Source organism: Quercus lobata, chromosome 9 (assembly GCF_001633185.2).
Source record: "Quercus lobata isolate SW786 chromosome 9, ValleyOak3.0 Primary Assembly, whole genome shotgun sequence".
Classification (NCBI taxonomy): domain Eukaryota; kingdom Viridiplantae; phylum Streptophyta; class Magnoliopsida; order Fagales; family Fagaceae; genus Quercus; species Quercus lobata.
In genome coordinates, this window is record NC_044912.1 from 14,831,784 (window position 1) to 14,850,245 (window position 18,462).

At 32.9% G+C, this 18,462-nt stretch overlaps 1 protein-coding gene across 2 annotated transcripts; it reads right to left on the bottom strand.

Annotated features, from left to right (window-relative positions):
- Window positions 1-10,096: 10,096 nt before the first annotated feature.
- On the bottom strand, window positions 10,097-11,883 carry LOC115960766 (probable (S)-N-methylcoclaurine 3'-hydroxylase isozyme 2). Of its 2 annotated transcripts, none has more exons than XM_031079757.1 (2): window positions 11,411-11,883; window positions 10,097-10,863 (listed from the first exon to the last, which is right to left on the bottom strand). In XM_031079757.1, exons 1-2 carry the CDS (start codon window positions 11,861-11,863, stop codon window positions 10,258-10,260), a joined length of 1,059 nt encoding a protein of 352 aa, XP_030935617.1. In that variant the 5' UTR covers window positions 11,864-11,883; the 3' UTR covers window positions 10,097-10,257. The 2 variants fall into 2 exon arrangements, with proteins under 2 accessions (XP_030935617.1, XP_030935616.1); XM_031079756.1 differs by having other exon boundaries at window positions 11,003-11,883.
- Window positions 11,884-18,462: the final 6,579 nt, after the last annotated feature.

Here is an 18,462-nt window from a genome sequence, read left to right on the forward strand (position 1 = left end):
TGTCCAAATTCATAACATCTTCCACAAGCTCATCCAATTTTATTTGTGCAAATTCTATGCCAAAAAAAAAAATATTAATAGTTCTAGGGTCTGTAAAGTTTCAATTTCCAATTATATCCCTTGTAAATTTTTGTAATTACTCACTTTTCTTTTTAAATTTAAAATATATGTTGGATATAAAAGGTATTTGACAAATCTAAAATAAAATAAATATTTATTTTTTAAATGAGTTAAATGAGTTGTGTTAAGTGGGTCATTTCGGGTTGACACAAATAAATTAGCGTGTCAAACGTGTCTATTGCGGATTATGTGAGTTGACTTGCTTATGACACATTTCTTATTGTGTTGTTTTCGAGTCGACCCGTTTATGACCCAAACCCATTAAGGTCCAACCCTAACCCAAAAAAACCTGTGTCGGGTTCATGTCGTGTTCACGGGTTGGGTCGAACATTAACACCCCTACACACACATACATATATTATGTGGATTTTTTAGGGGAGTGTCTATTTTTTATTTGAGTTTATCTTGATAGAATATATAGTTCGGCCCTCCCAACTCAAGATTCCTGGCTTCACCACTGGCTGTAATGACACAAGTGGTGCCCTTATCTATTCCTTTTGTTGAGTCTGTTTACTCAACCGACAAAATCATAGTTGAAAAGAATCAAAAATATGATCTTCTTTCTTGCATTCATCTTTTTCCCCCCTTGAAGTAATTACAGGAAGGAAATGAGAAATTGTAGTTCATATGCACAAAAAAAAATTTGACAACAAAATTTGACAATTTTCGTGTGGCAGTTTGTTAGTGATAGATAAAAAAAATAATGTTAGAAATTGGTCCAAATAAGAACCAGTTAAAAATTGTCAACTAAACTATTGTGAAATTTTTTGTGTATATGACATTGCTAAATAAAGAAACAAAAAGCAAGTGTCACCATTTCCGTAAGGCTCTATGGCATTGTGCCCTTTATTATGTGAAATGGACAGAGGATAGGTACCGAGCAATTAAGCAAATTATTGTCTCATACTTCTTCTTTTTTTTTTTTGCCAAAATTGTCTCATACTTCTAATGTCCATACTTCATATACACCTCAATTTGAAAAATGTAAGTACCTAATGTCCTTACTTTGTAAATGATTGTCGAGTTTATATGGAATGTGCACAATGAGACTGTGAGACGATAATTTCTTGACCAGTTATCTTGAATCTTGCATTCCACTCCCTATTTCTTAATTTACAAAGCTAAGAACATTTTTGGAGCCTTTACCATGTACATTTTTGTTATTTCTTTATTTTTAGTGTTGATGACCATCCTTTGAGATTTATTATTGCAAAAAAAATAAAATAATAAAATAAAATCCAAGCACTGGATTTGTAACCAGAAAACAACAAGCAGCATGATAGATTTTTTCAACAAACCTTGTTGTCTAGCTAAATTTGTCAAAAATCGATGATTTGAGACGTAAAGGACGGCAATAAGTGTGGGTTTCTTGATCCTACCGACAATTTTAAAATTTCTAGCTAAATTTAGATACCGGGTGGATTTGGACTCAAAATTTTAAATTTGTTAAGCTATGAAAAATGAGGGATGCTACGTCCACAATATTTTTATAACAAATCACAGGTGGTTAGTTGTTATTGGTTCAAATTTGAAACTAACACTAAAATTACTTTTTTGCCCCTAGAATAACAACTAGTAACAACCTGCCCGTTAGGATTTGTTGTAAAAATTTTGTGAAAATATTGTGGACATATATTTCTGATGAAAAATCATTTTTACTTTTTTCTTTGACCATATACGTGATCGTCCTAACTAACACTCCAAAATATATCTTCTAATTGACCCCCTAAATATATGTCCTGAAGCTGCCACTGTACTCAACCGACAAAATCATAGTTCAAAAGAATCAAAACTATGATCTTCTCTCCCCTTAAAGTATTTACAAGAAGGAAATCAAAAGTATTTTGAGGCAGATTGTTAAGGAAAAAAAATTATATATATATATATATAAATATATATATCAATGATAAATCTCTACAAAAACCAGTAAAAAGTGGTCAAGTCAGCTATTATGAAATCTTGTGTGTGTACAACATTGCTCAATGAAGAAACAGTGAAGCGTCACCAATTCTGTAGGGCTCTATGGCATTGTGCCCTTATTATGTGAAATGGACAAAGGATTGGACCGTGCTGAGAAATTAAGCAAATTATTGCCTCATACTCCTAATGTGTATGCCTCATATTCACCTCAATTTGAAAAATGTAATACCTAATGCCCACACTTTGTAAATGGTTGTCCGGGTATATAATGGAAATTATGGAATGTGCACATTGAGAATGTGAAATCATTGCCCGAGCAATTGTCATTACATGGCTCAACTTGCATCTTGCTTAATTTCCACTCCCTATTTGTTTTAATTACAGAGCTGATAATATTTTTTTTTTGAGTGTCTTTATCTTGTTCTTTTTTATTATTTGTTTATTTTTAGTGCTGTTGATGACCTTCCTTGAGATTTCTTTTTCCAAAAAAAAACATAAAAATCCAAGCACTGGATTTGTAACCAGAAAACAACAAGCAGCATGATACAATTTTTTAAACAAACCTTGTCGTCTAGCTTAATTTGTCAAAAATGGATGAATTTGAGATGTAAGGATGGCAATAAGTGTAGGTTAATTTATTGATCCCACCGACAGAATTTTAAAATTTCTAAATAGATACGGGTGGATTTGGATTCAAAATTTTAAATTTGATAAGGTATGAGAAGTGTTCAACTAAGTATATCAAGATAGACCATTGTGCACTCTTGACGTCATTATCATTTCACAAATATTTAACTGTTTGTGGGGTGTGAGGGGTAAGGGTTGAGATTCAAATTTTCAAGAGAGAGTTTCACAAAATTTACATTTAAATTAGGCTAGTGTAGAATTTCTATCTTGTATTAAAAAAAAAAAAAAAAAAAGCATATCTAGATAAGACTAATAGAAAAAGATTCACTCTTGAAGAAGAAACTATACACATGATGGTTCTAAATAATACTGTAAGGACTCAAGTTGTAACGATCTCAAACTGGTTTATTGGGTTCGAACGTTAAAGGCCCAAACAATAAATTTATAGAGAGTGGGTTGAAAGGCTGGGTTTTGGTCACCGGACAGTGGTTAGTCGTGGTGTTCATGTTAGTTGCACAAGGATAAACCTAGCATATCTAATAAGGCTTTTTCCCCGGCACGGTCTGAACGGCTCCGGTCCTTAGACCTCGTCCGAGGAGCTTCGTGTTCTTGTTGTTTTCCCTTTTTTAGGATTCAATGGCATGGGGGAATAAAAGCATGATTTACACACAAAAATTACTTACTGGCCCCTCCTAAATCTTAGAATTTGGTCCCTGCTCCTCAAATTTTTGAAGTAGTCTAGTAAAACTCAAAATATTTAATTGGTACCAAAAACCCCAAAATAAAAAATAAAAAAATTTGATACAAAAAAAGACCCAAAAAAGAATCCATCAAATGGCCCATTCATTAACCCGTGGCCTCCAAATCCTAAAGGAAAAACCCAAAGTTCTCCTTTTGACACATTCCAAATCAAATCACCATGGATCAAACGCTCAAAAATAAAACTAATCTGTCTAAGTTACTTAATGTGCTGTGCACCTTCCCCATCGAATGGCCAGCCGCTAGTGGCATTGACGTGAGTTTGTGGTCATCCATCAGTTTCAAGCTCCTTCACTTAGTAATAGCAGTACCAGAGGTATATCTCTCTCTCTCTTTTCTATCTTTGATTAAGTGTTGTGAATGACTCAATCAAAGCAGTGTATATAGTATATACTGCTAGTTTTACTGCTTTTGTTTTGAGATACTATGTGTTGTACACTGTATTGTTGTACTTTAATAATTTAAAATTGCTTGTGTTTCAAATCATGGAGAAATACTGTAAAAATTGTGGCTGTCAAGGGATTTTTTTTTTTTTTTTTTGGGCTGCCAATTTCTTTACCATATTGTTTATAACTTTATATAATAATATACTAGTATTATTAGTATATTACAGTGTTGTTGAGTACCCTTTACTATGTTGTTGCGCGTGAATGAATAACAGTGATGTCAATTTAAAGTGAATGTTTATATATAACAGTGCTGTTTAATGTATTTATATTTGGTTTTGAGAATTTTTTAATTGTATTTATATATAACGTGATATCTTCTATTTCAAAGAGTCTAAATTTTTCTCTCAAAAAAAAAAAAGAGTCTAAATTTTGGAACAAAGACTAAAGTTTTAACATCAATCATGGAGATGGAAGTATGTCTATACTGAACAAAAGGTTTGCAAAAGACTTTAAAATGACTTTCAGAATCCACAAAAATATACAATTTCGCATTCAAAAGTCTTCCCTTTACCCGAGGTTTGCAAAACATCTAATGAAGTTTTTCGATCTTACAACAATAACAAAATTTTGTAAGAAAAAAAAAAAAAAAAAAAATCTTATACACAAGTCATGTGCAGATAGGTTTCTGAATCTAAGTTGGAAATTCACTTTATAATATTTTAAGGCAATCACACACAAAGACTGAATATATATATTTAATCTGACCAACAATCAGAAAGAGCATGGAACCTTAAGACCAACCAAAAAATGATATGCCAGTTTAATAAATAAGGACAAAAGTTCAAAGAACCCCCCCCCCCCCCTTTTTAATTTATAAAAAGCTCCAAAAATCCATAAAACTGTTCATGTGAGGTTTAACATATTGGAGAGAACATGCATTTGAAATAGGTTTGGGAAAAACCCCGACTAGCATCAAATAAAAAAAAATACATCATTCTTTGAGGTGACAAAAATCATAGCATTATCATAGGAAGATCAATCCGTGTACTTTTACCATATAAGAGCAATAAACATCCCAAGAGGACATTCAAAATCTGGAAACTCAACAATTAGGAATTTCAAAGAGGTTGTTTAAAACGCATTTTCTTTAAAACTACTTTTAGAGAAAAATAATTAACATGATAGCACCATACTTGATGGTTAGTGGTTTGTTAGACACCACATGAGCTCAACGGGATCAAACAATTCCTCTAACCATCTATCATGAATAAAACTTGTCGAAGTATGCTAAAGATAGTTGGTAAACAACTAGTCGAGCCACTCGTGGCCAGCGAGGTTTGACCAAATTGCACCACCTAAAGTCAGCATAACCAACAATATTTGCTAACGGCAAATTGTCTTTAACAAATTCTCAAAATTTATAAACATGAAATTTGAAAACTTGATTCCTTTTTGTTTGCTCAAAATAGATTTGGGAATTTAACTCAAAACTTTCAAGAATTTTGAGAAGAATGCATAACAAACACGATAGTTTACACGAACAATACATATGAAGCACAACAGTTTACCTCACACATTAAGATTTAAGAACTTACAAATAGCATCACGAAATAACAAGGACTAAACAAACTCCAAGCCATTACAATCAACCAAAATAACACACAAGGTACTTTCTCAGCCAAACTACCCCAATGGAACCACCTTGAATGGATTACTACAACAAGACCTAATGCTCTGACTTAGATCATTATCATTTCCTGATTTAGAAGTCTACAGAATCATAACCTAAGCTCTGATACCATAACTGTAACGCCCCAAAATCATAAGCAATAAAAGTCTATTCAATCTAAATAATCCATAAAAAAATATTAAATAAAAACAACTAGCAATCTAAAATCTCATCACAAAAGTCAAAGCTCTAATTCACCAAAGACAAAATATCCTCAAAATAATTCTTCAATACCATGTTTAATGCCATAAAAATCATAATAAAATCCTCAGTTCCACAAAATAATTCATAACTGTTATCTTCCAAGAATTTCTACTCCAATAATCCCTCTAATGTATCTGTAAGGGGAAATAAAAGAGGGGGGGAGGGGGAGTGAGATAACTCAATAAGTGGAATTCACTAACATTGGGGTGTAGGAACAAACCTTTCAAATAAATAATTTTTACAACAAATTCATACCTTGTAACTCATCAATATTTTATCATCAAATATTTCATATAAAAGAAAATATCTTTATATTGTGAGTCATCATAATACATATACCAATACCATCATATAAATAATTTCCTAAGCTTTTCTCATCGTCAACGTTTATGCCCGGTTGACAGGGTTGTGTTGTCCCCTTTTAGGACTAGAACCTCCTTTATATCCTTTTCTTAAGGATGGCTCCTTTAAAATCTAAAGGTGCACTCCCTTGCTAAGGAGCTTCCTTTTGAATTCTCAATAGTATACTCCCTTGCTAAGAAGTTATCAAATGTGCACTGTCCCTTTTTCTGGGACCGTCATTTGCTAAGGACTAGTTATAGTATGATTGTCCCTTGCTAAGGACTAAATACAATACTGAGCTTTTAATCACGACTTGCCATAGGTTTTCAAAACACATTTCAATATGCTCACAAAAATAATCCATTCATAATTCTCAAAATTTAAAGATATATTCACACATACAAGTTTAAATAAATTTAGGTTGTTCCACAAGTTTTTCATAAAACGAGTAGTCAATGTGTATATTAAACATTTATAAAATATCAATTTATGTATAGAATATCAACATATTTCTTTGATATAAAATAGTTTAATAATCAACACTATTTTGGAAAAACCCCCAAAATTAGTAAACACCACTTACATCTTAGTTGCAAAAATAAAGGAAATCAACCAATCCCGTCACTAGGTCCATCACCAAGAATCTCAAAACCTAGAAACATAAGGAAGAAGCCTATTAATAACAAGACCTATCGCAAAGTCTATCATTACATTTGTCTTCAAAATCGAATAGGATCCCCTAAACAAATCAAATGCACTAAAATCTAGCTTGCCCAACCTAAGACAAGTACCCATTCCCAAACGGGAACCAAGCAAGCATACAAACTCAATGTATCACAGTACAAAACCAAAACATTTTAATTCTCCACTGCAAGAAATGTGCACCTATAAACATAACATAAAACACATCAATTCATAATAGGGGTAGCATATCTCATGAATTTCCCTTTAGAGCACTAAATGATTAAACCAAACCATTATTAGACTTAACTATGTAAAACACATGTCGAAGAAAGCACATGAATTTACAAACCAATCCATTCAACAAAGATTTGAAGTAAATTCCACAAAATTCTAGCATTTTCATCGCACTTTCAGATTCAATACACAGCAGGTCAGCCATTTTGTAAAAATTGTTTGGTCCATGAAAAATTATTCGATTAACTTGAAATTAAATAGGGATAAGATCTTATATGTGTAGTATGTACCATCAAAAATTCAACCCAAAACGATTTTTCTATAATTTATTAAAAATCATGTATTGCAGTTGACTCAAACGTGTTAGGGACAGATTTGCAATTCCAAAATAAAATTACTATAATCTTAATACTATGCCAAAAACTTTCAGACTTGATTAACCTCAAAGTTACATGCTTTAGCACATGATAACAACTATGAATGCAACCAATAATTTCATATAATAGTCATCACAACACGAGTCAAGAAATTTGATCCTCTAACTCATATAGGCAATTTACTAAACACTTAGCATGCAACAAGCAGATGCCCACATTAACATATGTCAAAGCCAATCAAATGCAAAGGAAACACTTTGGAATCAACTCATGTAACAACAAAACCCATATAGTTGCTCTAGGAAACCAAACCTCAAATACCCATTAGTAAAATAGACAACCAAAACACCCCATCAAAGCAAACACCCCCAAGAAGTTTGAAATTTTCAGATTTAATAAAAACTCTTGCTACCTAAATCCTCATAATCCTCTAAACTTCCAATACTCACAAAACCCATCAAGTGTATACCATAAACATCATAAACTAACAAAGCCCAAAGGATTTCATAAAAGAAAATGATAGAAAACTTATATTTTTACCTCATCTATTAAATTAACCAAACTTAGAGGGATGGTCTTTCAAATGGCTCTACCAAGCCACTAGAACTCTTGGTGGTTGATTTTGATTGGAAAAGAACCTTCCATGAGTCAGCCAAGATAGAAATTTTAGAGGCAAAAGTGAATAAACTTCACATGAGGATGAGAGAGAGGATTTTCAGCCATGGGGAATGGGAACACCAGAGGAAAGAGGGAAAGGTGATGGGAGGCGGCATTTTAGAAAAATAGAGGAGGAAGCCAACGTTAGTTACATATAAGGCTAGGGCTAGGCTTGGGTCTTATCACAAATATGCCCCCACTTAAATAATTTCCAAAATAACATTTTTATTTGTTTATTTATTTTGTAAATGCTGAGGTGTTACAGGAGGAGAGAAGGAAATAGACCCTAATAGCTTGTTTGGATGGAGGTGGAGTAGAGTAGAGAGAGGGAGAATAAATTAAATTGCCTTATTTGGATTTTTTTAAGGAAGGAGGGGGAATGATTTGAAGGGGTTCTAACTACTTCTAACCCCTCATTTTTAATTCTTCAAAATTGAAGAGATTTGGAAGGAGAATAGAGCATAGAAATGTTTGACCAAATGAATTACTAAATTTACTCTAACCATATTAACAAAATGACAATCTATGAAAATGCTAATTAGTCCCCTGCTCCTTAATTACTCAATTTTAAAAACATCCAACAAGATGGAGGTTAACCATTCCCCTTTACTCTCCTCTCCACTATTTTCCTTCCCTCTATTCTCTTCTCCCTTCGAACTTCCAAACATAGTATAAGCTAGCCACGTAATAATAACTGGCCGTCATCCCTTTGTAGAGAAACTGATTTCCCTGCTTGTGCCTGTCTTCTAGTCTCACTAACACAAGTAAAAAGGAGAGAGAGAGAGAGAGAGAGAGAGAGAGAACTGTATTAAAAAAAAAAAAAAAAAAAAACAATAACAATGGAATAACAATGGTTGAGCTCAAGAGTTGGGCATTTAAATTCTTACTTAACTAGTCGTTAACCCGTGCGATGCACGGGAAAATTATTAGAAAATAATAAAACATGCATATATTAAAAGACAATTTAAGTTCATGTGTGCTTGCAAGGGATACATACCTAAATAGTTCTTGCGGTAGAAATAAAAGCCTTATCTTTGAGATAAAGAACTGATGTAAACAAACTAACCTTACATAAAACAAATTAAAAAAAAAAAAAAAACATAAAACTGATGTCACAGGAAATTCAGCCACATAGTAGTAATATATAAATCTCTTAAAACCTAAACCTAAACCTAAACGTAAGGACTAAATATTTATGCACCTTCTCTTGCTTTCCTGATGTATTTGGTTAAAAACATAAAACTGATATCACGGGAAATTCAGCCACATAGTAGTAATATATAAATCTCTTAAAACCTAAACCTAAACGTAAGGACTAAATCTATACCATGAGTTATAGATCTTGAATGCTATACCGTGCGTTTAGGGCTTCCTACATCTGGAGAGAGAGAGAGTTTGCAGAAACCAAAGAAAATCTTTCTATAGCTTAAGAAACACAATATACTAAAATCAAAGAGATAAAATTTTCAGAAGACAAAATATTATAGATAATTTAAAAGAATTTTGGTTTAATTCTTGAACACCGCAACTCCATAAAATTCATACTAATAATAATATTTTATGATAGCGCAGTTAGAATTTTGGTTTAATTCTTGAACACTGAATGGGAAATTGATTATATGAGTATTCAATGGTGAACAAAGTACTATGTATTAATTAATATATAAACAAAACTAACCTTACAAAAGTTGAACTTTATAAGCTAAAATCTATACCGTGCATTATAGATCTTGAATGCTTTAGGGCTTCCTACGTCTGGAGAGAGAGAGAGTTTGCAGAAACCGTGGCTTTATATTTTTTAACTTGAGAGAGGGGTAAGGTTGCTAGGGTTTTGTAGATCTTGAATGCTTTAGGGCTTCCTACGTCTGGAGAAAGAGAGAGTTTGCAGAAATCGTGGTTTTATATTTCTTAACTTGAGAAAGGGGTAAGGTTGCTAGGGTTTTAAGGAGTTATAATTTTTATTTATTTATTTATTTTTTAAATATTATGCTGACGTGGAAAATTGTGGTGCCAGCAAAGGTTTCGGTTTTATATATATATATAGATTAACATGGAAAATAATTATTACAAGACCGATACGTAACAACTAGTATTACACAAGAAATAATACACAACATTTTAGTTTAATGGTAACAGCTATAATACAATAGCACACAAGAAATGGCACACAAAACATAATCTTAAAAACTTATAATACACAAGAAATGGTACACAACTATTTTCTTCCTTTAGGAATAAGTTGTAGGGGTTGCTTCTTTTTCAGTGTTATGGCGAAATGATCATTCATGTCTAGTTCAGTTGATTTCATACCACCTGAAAGAAACCAGTCAAATGAGTGGACTAATGATGCCAAAATAAGTGGAACTTGCTTAGTAGCCAAAGGTTGTCCAGGACAAACTCTCCTTCCAGCTCCAAAGGGCGTATAGGCAAAATTGGTTCCCTTAAAATCCAAAGATGAGTCAAGAAACCTCTCAGGTTTGAACCTCAATGGATCATTAAAAATTGAAGGATCTCGGCCTATTGCCCACATGTTAACCAGAATTTTGGAGTCTTTAGGAATTGTATAGCCCATTACTTGACATGTTTGTAAGGCACGACGAGGAAGGAGTAATGGTCCTGGAGGGTATAATCTCAGTGTCTCTTTGACACAAGCTTCTAGGTAAGGAAGATGGGCTAAATGGGATTCTTTCACCATTTCTTTTCCAATTTCACGTTTAAGTTCGTCACGTAGTTTGTGCAAGACATCTTGGTTTCTCATCAATTCTGCCATTGCCCATTCAGTTACCATACTACTGGAATCAGTGCCAGCAATAAGTAGATCCTATACATAGAGAGAAAAAGATGATTTTTTTTATCAAATTTAAATTTATGAAAATACATATGGCATACTTTCTAAATTTCACACACAAAGCGAACTTAATTAGGGTTGAGAGAGAGAGAGAGAGAGAGAGAGAGAGTACCAAAATCAATTGGCTGATTTGATCATTTGTAAACCCTTCTTTAATTAAAGCATCCAAGAAATCTCTTTGACCTAAAATAAAACTCTCTTGTTTCCGTTTTTCTTTGATAATATCATCCCAAATAGTAATAAAATTTTTAACTATTTTATTACGTTTCTTCTGTATACCTTGAAAATCTAATCTAGTTAATATTGGATAAAAATCTGATAAATCTGGAATCATTCGTAACTCTACTATTTCAACAATAAGCTTCCTCAAATCTTTACCAATACCCTTATCCACAAAGTCAAAAAAATCTACTGAAAATATTGCATTACTCAAAATATTACTAAAAGTAACATAGACGGTCTCTCCTAGATTCACCACCTCACCCTCCTTAGAACCCAAGAAAACTACCAACTCACTCACCTTCTTCTCTCTTATGTGGTTTTGAGATTCCAATACTTTGGCTGAAAAAAGGTCAGATTTACAAATAACCCTTAGGCCCCTCCAATAATCGTTGCACTCAGGGGAAGCTCCAAATGCAAAGTTGAGTTTTGGGTTTATGAGTGGAACAGCGTTTGCGATGTACCGGCCTGACAAATCTCGGTCATGGGTCTTAAGAACTTCTCTTGCTGCATCTGGCGATGATGCAATGATAGTAATTTGTTTTCCAAAACGTAGAGACATGAGAGGGCCATGGATTCTAGCTAAGTTGGCTAGTATGTAATGGAGCTGCCTCCCCATTTGGAAAAAGTTCCCTACAATAGGCCATGCAAATGGACCTGGCGGGAGTGGTGGATTTTTAGAGAATATGCGTTTGAAGTAAAGATAGAAGAAGGGTATTAGAAGGAGGAGACTGAAGAAGACCTCTGGATCCATAGTTTTGGTTGGAAAAACTAAAGCTGTATTGCATTTGTGAACTTGTAATTAAGTTGTAACCCCAATTTATAGAGTGAGAAAATCAGGTTTTACGGTTTGATTTATTCTAAATATAATCCACATGTTACAAATGTTGTAAATAAAGATTCGATTATGATCTTTGGGCCCAAAGAAAAGTTTCAAACGCTATTTTCAGATTTTGTATCATATAATTGTGATTTTTTATATAAAAAAAGTCCCTTTCGTACGTGGATCCTTACCCCGCTTATCCACCTAGTTTTTTTTATTTAATTTTTATTCCTATTCATGGTTTCAATAAATAAAAAAATCATAATGTTGATTGAGAAACAACCAATGGACCCCATGTCGAAATATAAAGAAGCTTCTTGAGACAATGTTCAATTTGAACAAAAATTTAGAGTGTCTCACGTTATGTCAAGTGCATAATAAAGTCTAAAAGCATTATCTTTTTGCCTTTATGTGGTGAACACTATAAATTATATGACAATATTTTTCCCGAAATCTAATTTTACCTAATTGCTATTGGCCTTTAGAAACATTTTTCATGAGCTAGTATAGTAATTAATTTATCCCAAAGAAAATTAAGTTTCTTCTTAACAACATTTTTGGAAGAATCATGAGGTCCACCCCAATATTAGATTAGGCATCTTTCAATTGAAATTAAATCGGACTTTTATGCTCTAAATAAAGAATCATCGTTGGCAATTGAACTACATAATTTTTTAATTCTTGCTTGAGGCTAATCAAAAAATTATTTATAACTAATTTTCTTATTGAAATAAATTTTGTTTTATAAATTATAGAGAACCATTTTTTTCTCAAATATTATACAATTATAGATAAGTATGTCTCCCTTCTGAGTTTAGAAGGTGCCCCCAATATAGCCGATAAGGCAGGTGGCGTGGGGCTAAGGCCTTTTCTTTTAATTAAAAAAAATTTATAAAGGGTTTTTTTTTTTTTTAAGTGATCTATAGATATTTTTTAGTTTCCAAAAGCTCAAAACCTTTGGGATATGTAACGATGTCCAACCATTGCATCCCAAATATGGAAAGGAATTTAGGGGACAAAAGAAACACTATTGATAGGAGCAAAATGGCAAGTAGGTATGGGGGATGGCATCAAATTAAGGGATCCAGTATGGTATAGACCTCACAATGAAACAACATTGGTGGAATATGGACTGGACCGAGGCACAGTTAGAGATCTTATGGATACTGAAACAAGCACTTGGAGGGCTGAAGTCATTGCAAATATATATGAAACGAGAGTTGCATGAGAGATTTTAAACACTCCACACTCAAAGTTTGGAGCTTTGGATAAAATTTTATGGTTGCAATCACAGAAGGGGACCTACAAAGCGAACGAAGGATACAAATTGATTACTAAGGGGCAAGATGGGACAACTAATTATGGTATGAATAGACATGGATGGAAACACGTTTGGAAACTAAAAATCCCATATAAAATATGTTTGTTCTTATGGAAATTATTACATAATGGGCTACCCACTAGATTGGAGCTAAACAGAAGGGGGGGGGTATAGAGTTTTTTTTTTTTTTTTTTTAATTATAAATAATTTAGATAGGAAGTGGACCATTATAAATAAAGAGTAAGGGCTTGTTTGGTAGGCAAGCTCAAACGTATATTTTCACATTTTAAACAATATTACACACATTTCCACACACTTTTTCATCCACATGTATTTCAAAAAATTACAAACAACATTACTCAAACTACTCTACTAAATTTATCTCTTTGAACCCTTTCTAATGGTCCAATTCCTACAATTTTTTTCTTTCTAATTACTAATTTTTCAGACAATTAACAAAATAAAATAAATGTAATTTAGTTCTCATGACCCAATCAAAAAGTAAGAAAAAAAAGAGGCTATGGGGGAGACTTTCCAAGGGTTAACTTTAAGGCCCTATTTGGTAAGTGTGTTTGAACACACTTTTGAGCATTTTAAACAATGTGAATAATGTTGTTTAAAAACTGAAAACATGTGTTTAAGATAATTTACCAAACGGGACCTTAGCTTTTAAATAAAAAAAATAGGGAGTGAGTTGATCAGTGAAATAAAAGGACGCTTTTTCTATAATAAAAAAAGAAAAAGGAAAAAGACAAGTTGAGCCATGAAGTGATAAATGATAATTAAGGAGATACGTTTTCTTCAAGGAGTTACGTTTTTATTTTTATTTTTTATATTTTTGGATAAGTAAGATAAGCATTATGAAATCTAACTCATTAAATTAATTAATTAGCAGATATAATACCCAAAGAGACAGTATATTATTTGGATTGAAGAAAGCTTTTATTGTATAGAATATGCTCTTATAGAATATTGATGTAATTTTTTTTTTTTTCCGTTCAATTTTATGAAATTTCAGTTTCTTATCAAGAAGAAAAAAGAGATGAACCAATAAAAAGGCCAAAACAGATATTTATAGAAAAGCAAAGCTGCCAACGATTTACAAAAAATTTGCTAGCCTAGACCCTATGTATTGGAGTGTTAGTTAGGACGATCACGTACATAGTCAAACCAGAAGAGTAAAAATGATTTTTCATAGCTTAGCAAATTTAAAATTTTGAGTCCAAATCCACCCCGTATCTAAATTTAGCTAGAAATTTTAAAATTGTCGGTAGGATAAGGAAACCCACACTTATTGCCGTCCTTTACGGCTTTACGTCTCAATTCTGCATCGATTATTGACAAATTTAGCTAGACAACAAGGTTTGTTGAAAATACCTATCATGCTGCTTCTTGTTTTCTGGTTACCAATCCAGTGCTTGGATTTTTATTTTTTTGCAATAATAAATCTCAAAGGATGGTCATCAACAACACTAAAAATAAAGAAATAACAAAAATGTACATGGTAAAGGCTCAAAAAATGTTCTTAGCTTTGTAAATTAAAAAATAGGGAGTGGAATGCAAGATTCAAGATAACTGCTCAAGAAATTATCGTCTCACAGTCTCATTGTGCACATTCCATATAAACTCGACAACCATTTACAAATTAAGGGCATTAGGTGTTTACATTTTTCAAATTGAGATGTATATGAAGTATGGACATTAGAAGTATGAGACAATAATTTGCTTAATTGCTCAGCACCTATCCTCTGTCCATTTCACATAATAAAGGGCACAATGCCATAGAGCCCTACAGAAATGGTGACACTTGCTTTTTGTTTCTTTATTTAGCAATGTTATATATACAAAAATTTTTACAATAGTTTAGTTGATAAATTTTTATTGATTCTTATATGGACTCATTTCTAACATTATTTTTTTTTATCTATCACTAACAAACTGCCACAAAAAAATATCAAATTTTGTTGTCAAAATTTTTTTTTGCGCATATGAACTACAATTTCTCATTTCCTTCCTGTAATTACTTCAAGGGGGAAAAAGGTGAATGCAATAAAGAAGATCATAGTTTTGATTCTTTTCAACTATGATTTTGTCAGTTGAGTAAACAAACTCAACAAAAGGGGTAGATAAGGGCACCACTTGTGTCATTACAGCTCTGCATGCATAGAAAATGTCACACTGAGCAGTGTAATGGTTTTTTTTTTTTTTTTTCAAAAAGAAATCTCAAATATGGTTATGAACAACACTAAAAATAAATATAAAATAAAGCGCATAATAAAGGCACTCAAAACAAAATTCTTAGCTTTTAAATAAAAATAATAATAATGAGTGAGTTGATCAGTGGAATAAATTAAAAGCACACTTCTTCTATTAAGGCTGCGTTTGGTTCGTGTAAAAGCATTTTCGGAAAATAGATATTTTCCAGAAATGCTATTTTCCGAAAAAGAAAATATTTTCATGTGTTTGGTTACATTTTAAAAAAGTTTTCGGAAAATATTTTCTGATGTTTGGTTGTGTTCTTGAAAATACCATAGAAAATACATTTTCTACTTGTTGCTCACATTTTCTCACATTTTCTCGATTACCAAACGAATACATTCCTCAAATCACAAACAAAGCCCAGAAAAAATCATCAAATCCGGACAAACGAAGGCGAGGTCGCAATCTCGATCGGCGCGATCGGTGAGATCGCGATCTCAATCGGCGAGATCGCGATCTCGATCGGCGCGATCGCGATCGGCGAGATCGCAATCGCAATCGAAGCTTCGCGCGATCACGATCGAAGCTTCGTGCGATAGCGATCGCGCGATGCGTCGATCGCGATCGCGATCAACGCCGATCGACATCGCGCGAAGCGTCGATCGCGATCACGATCACGATCGACGCCGATCGGCGCGGTGTCTGGATCGGTCTCTCTCTCTCTCGCTGCGAACGATCTCTCTCTCTCGCTGCGTTTGGTCGTGTGTTTCAGGTGTTTTGGCTGAGTGTGTTTCTCTCACAGCTACGGAAATCGTTTGAAGGTAAAACAAGTCTGTAAAATGATTTTCGGGTCAACAAGCGTAAATTTTGGTCAAACGGAAATAATTTTCCGGAAAATCTATTTTCCGTAGCTGCCAAACGCGTGGATTTTACGGAAAATAATTTCCGAAAATGATTTTCAGTCAATTCAAACACAGCCTAAAAAAAAAAAAAACAATGTATTGATAAATGATAATTGCACCCTGCCATGGAGCCCTACAGAAATGACGACACTCGGCTTTACTGTTTTCTTCAATGAGATACAGTATGTTTTAATTTTTGGATAAATGAGATAAGCATTATGATATATCTAACTCATTAAATTAATTAATAAGCATATATAATACCTAAAGAGACAATATATTACTTTGATTTATTATATAGAATATGCTCTCTATTGATGTAATTCTTTTTAGTTCATTTTAATGAATTTCAGTTTCTTATCAAGAAGAGAAAAGAGATGAACCAATAAAAAGGCCAGAAACAGATTTTTATAGAAAAATAAAATATAGTTTAATTAGAATTTTTTTAAAGAATACAAGTTTCAGAATTCATATTCATAACTAGCACATTGATGAAAAAGCAAGGCATTATTTATATTCTTTGGTGCCCCCTTTAAAGAGATCGATTCTCTTGTTTTCAAAGAATTGGCGCATTTCTGTATCCACAACAATGCTTCAAGGCCAATCAAAAATTCAATTGATGAAGGCAGCTCCTTTATAGCTGTTCTATTCAAACTAAGTATCTTTAGACTTACAATATTCCCCAAGTCCTTTGGTAATTTGTCAAATTTTGAGCATCCAAAAAGATCAATTTCATCTAGTGATTTCAAACTACAAATGGTGCTTGGAAGAAGCACAAATTTTTTGCAATCTATCAAATCCAATGAAGTAAGGCCAATCAAAAATTCAAATGATGAAGGCAACTCCTTTATAGCTGTTTTCCTCAAACGAAACTTCTTTAGACTTACGATATTCCCCAAGTCCCCTGACAATTTGTCAAATTTTGAGCATCCAAAAAGATCAAGGCTGTTAAGCGATGTCAAGCTACAAATGGTGTTAGAAAGACACACTAAATTTTTGCAATTCTGCAAGATCAAAATATTAAGGCCAGTCAAACATTCAACTGATGAAGGTAATTCTACAATAGCAGTGCCTTCTAAAAAAAGAAGTTCTTGTAAGAGCTCCATGTTTCCCACAAATTCAGGAATTTATTGAGGGCTTGGTTGGAATAGAATTTCCAATGTTAGAATTGAAGTCATGTTTAGCTTTTTGGTTAAAAGATGAACTTCGCTTTATAGGGATTTGGGCAATGGGGGACAACCCTAGCTGAAGTTGCCTATAAGATGTTTTCTAAAGGATTTGAAACTTGTTGTTCTATTGATAATGTTGGGGGAAAATATGAAAAAGAAGGTGAACTTTCACTACAATAAGGAGACGCCGAAGGCAAAACAGCAAATCACAAGGGAACGACATAATTGATTTCTATCCAATATCAGTCAATGCCCAAAAGGAAGGCCGAAGGTAGCACGAAAAGGAAAGAAAATTTTGATTACAATCAATTTCAGGGTGTAAAAGGAAAGGTTGGGAGGGTGAGAAATTTAGGGGCCGTTTGGATTGAGTTTTTTGATAACTCAATTCTCAGTTTCCATAACTCATAACTCAAAAATGGTGGGACCCATAGCAAAAAGGTTGTTTGGCCAAACGATAACTCTGTTTCCATAACTCTGTTTCCATCACTCAATTCTCTGATTTTTGAGTTATGAGTTATGGAAACTGAAAACAACAAAAGGCTGTTTTCAGTTTCCATAACTCATAACTCAATGGCATTTCCGTAAATAAACACACATGAGGGACCCACAGCCGCAACTTTTGACCACCTTTTGACTTTTTTTTTTTTTTTTTTTTTTTTTCGTTGGCTGTCTCTTTTTTTTTCTTTTTCTTTTCTGGGTTGGCGTTGGCTTTTTTTTTTTTTTTTTTTTTTTTTTTTTTTTTTTTTTTTTTTTTTTTTTTTCTGGGTTGGCGTTGGCTTTTTTTTTTTTTTTTTTTTTTAAGTACCTAGACTCACCAAACTTAGTGAAAAAAAAAAAAAAAAAAAAAAAAAAAAAAAAAAAACCCAGACCGAACAGCCAACCCAGGAGGGAAAAAAAAAAAAGAAAAAAAAAGAAGCTGCTAGTGAAAAAAAAAAAAAA

What these genes read in the sequence shown, in the direction of transcription:
- LOC115960766 (XM_031079756.1), bottom strand. Translation starts at nt 11,863, where the DNA reads ATGGATCCAGAGGTCTTCTTCAGTCTCCTCCTTCTAATACCCTTCTTC. An exon ending in AAATCAGCCAATTGATTTTG is followed by an intron (nt 10,864 to 11,002) that starts GTACTCTCTCTC and finishes CTCTATGTATAG; the next exon opens with GATCTACTTATTGCTGGCAC.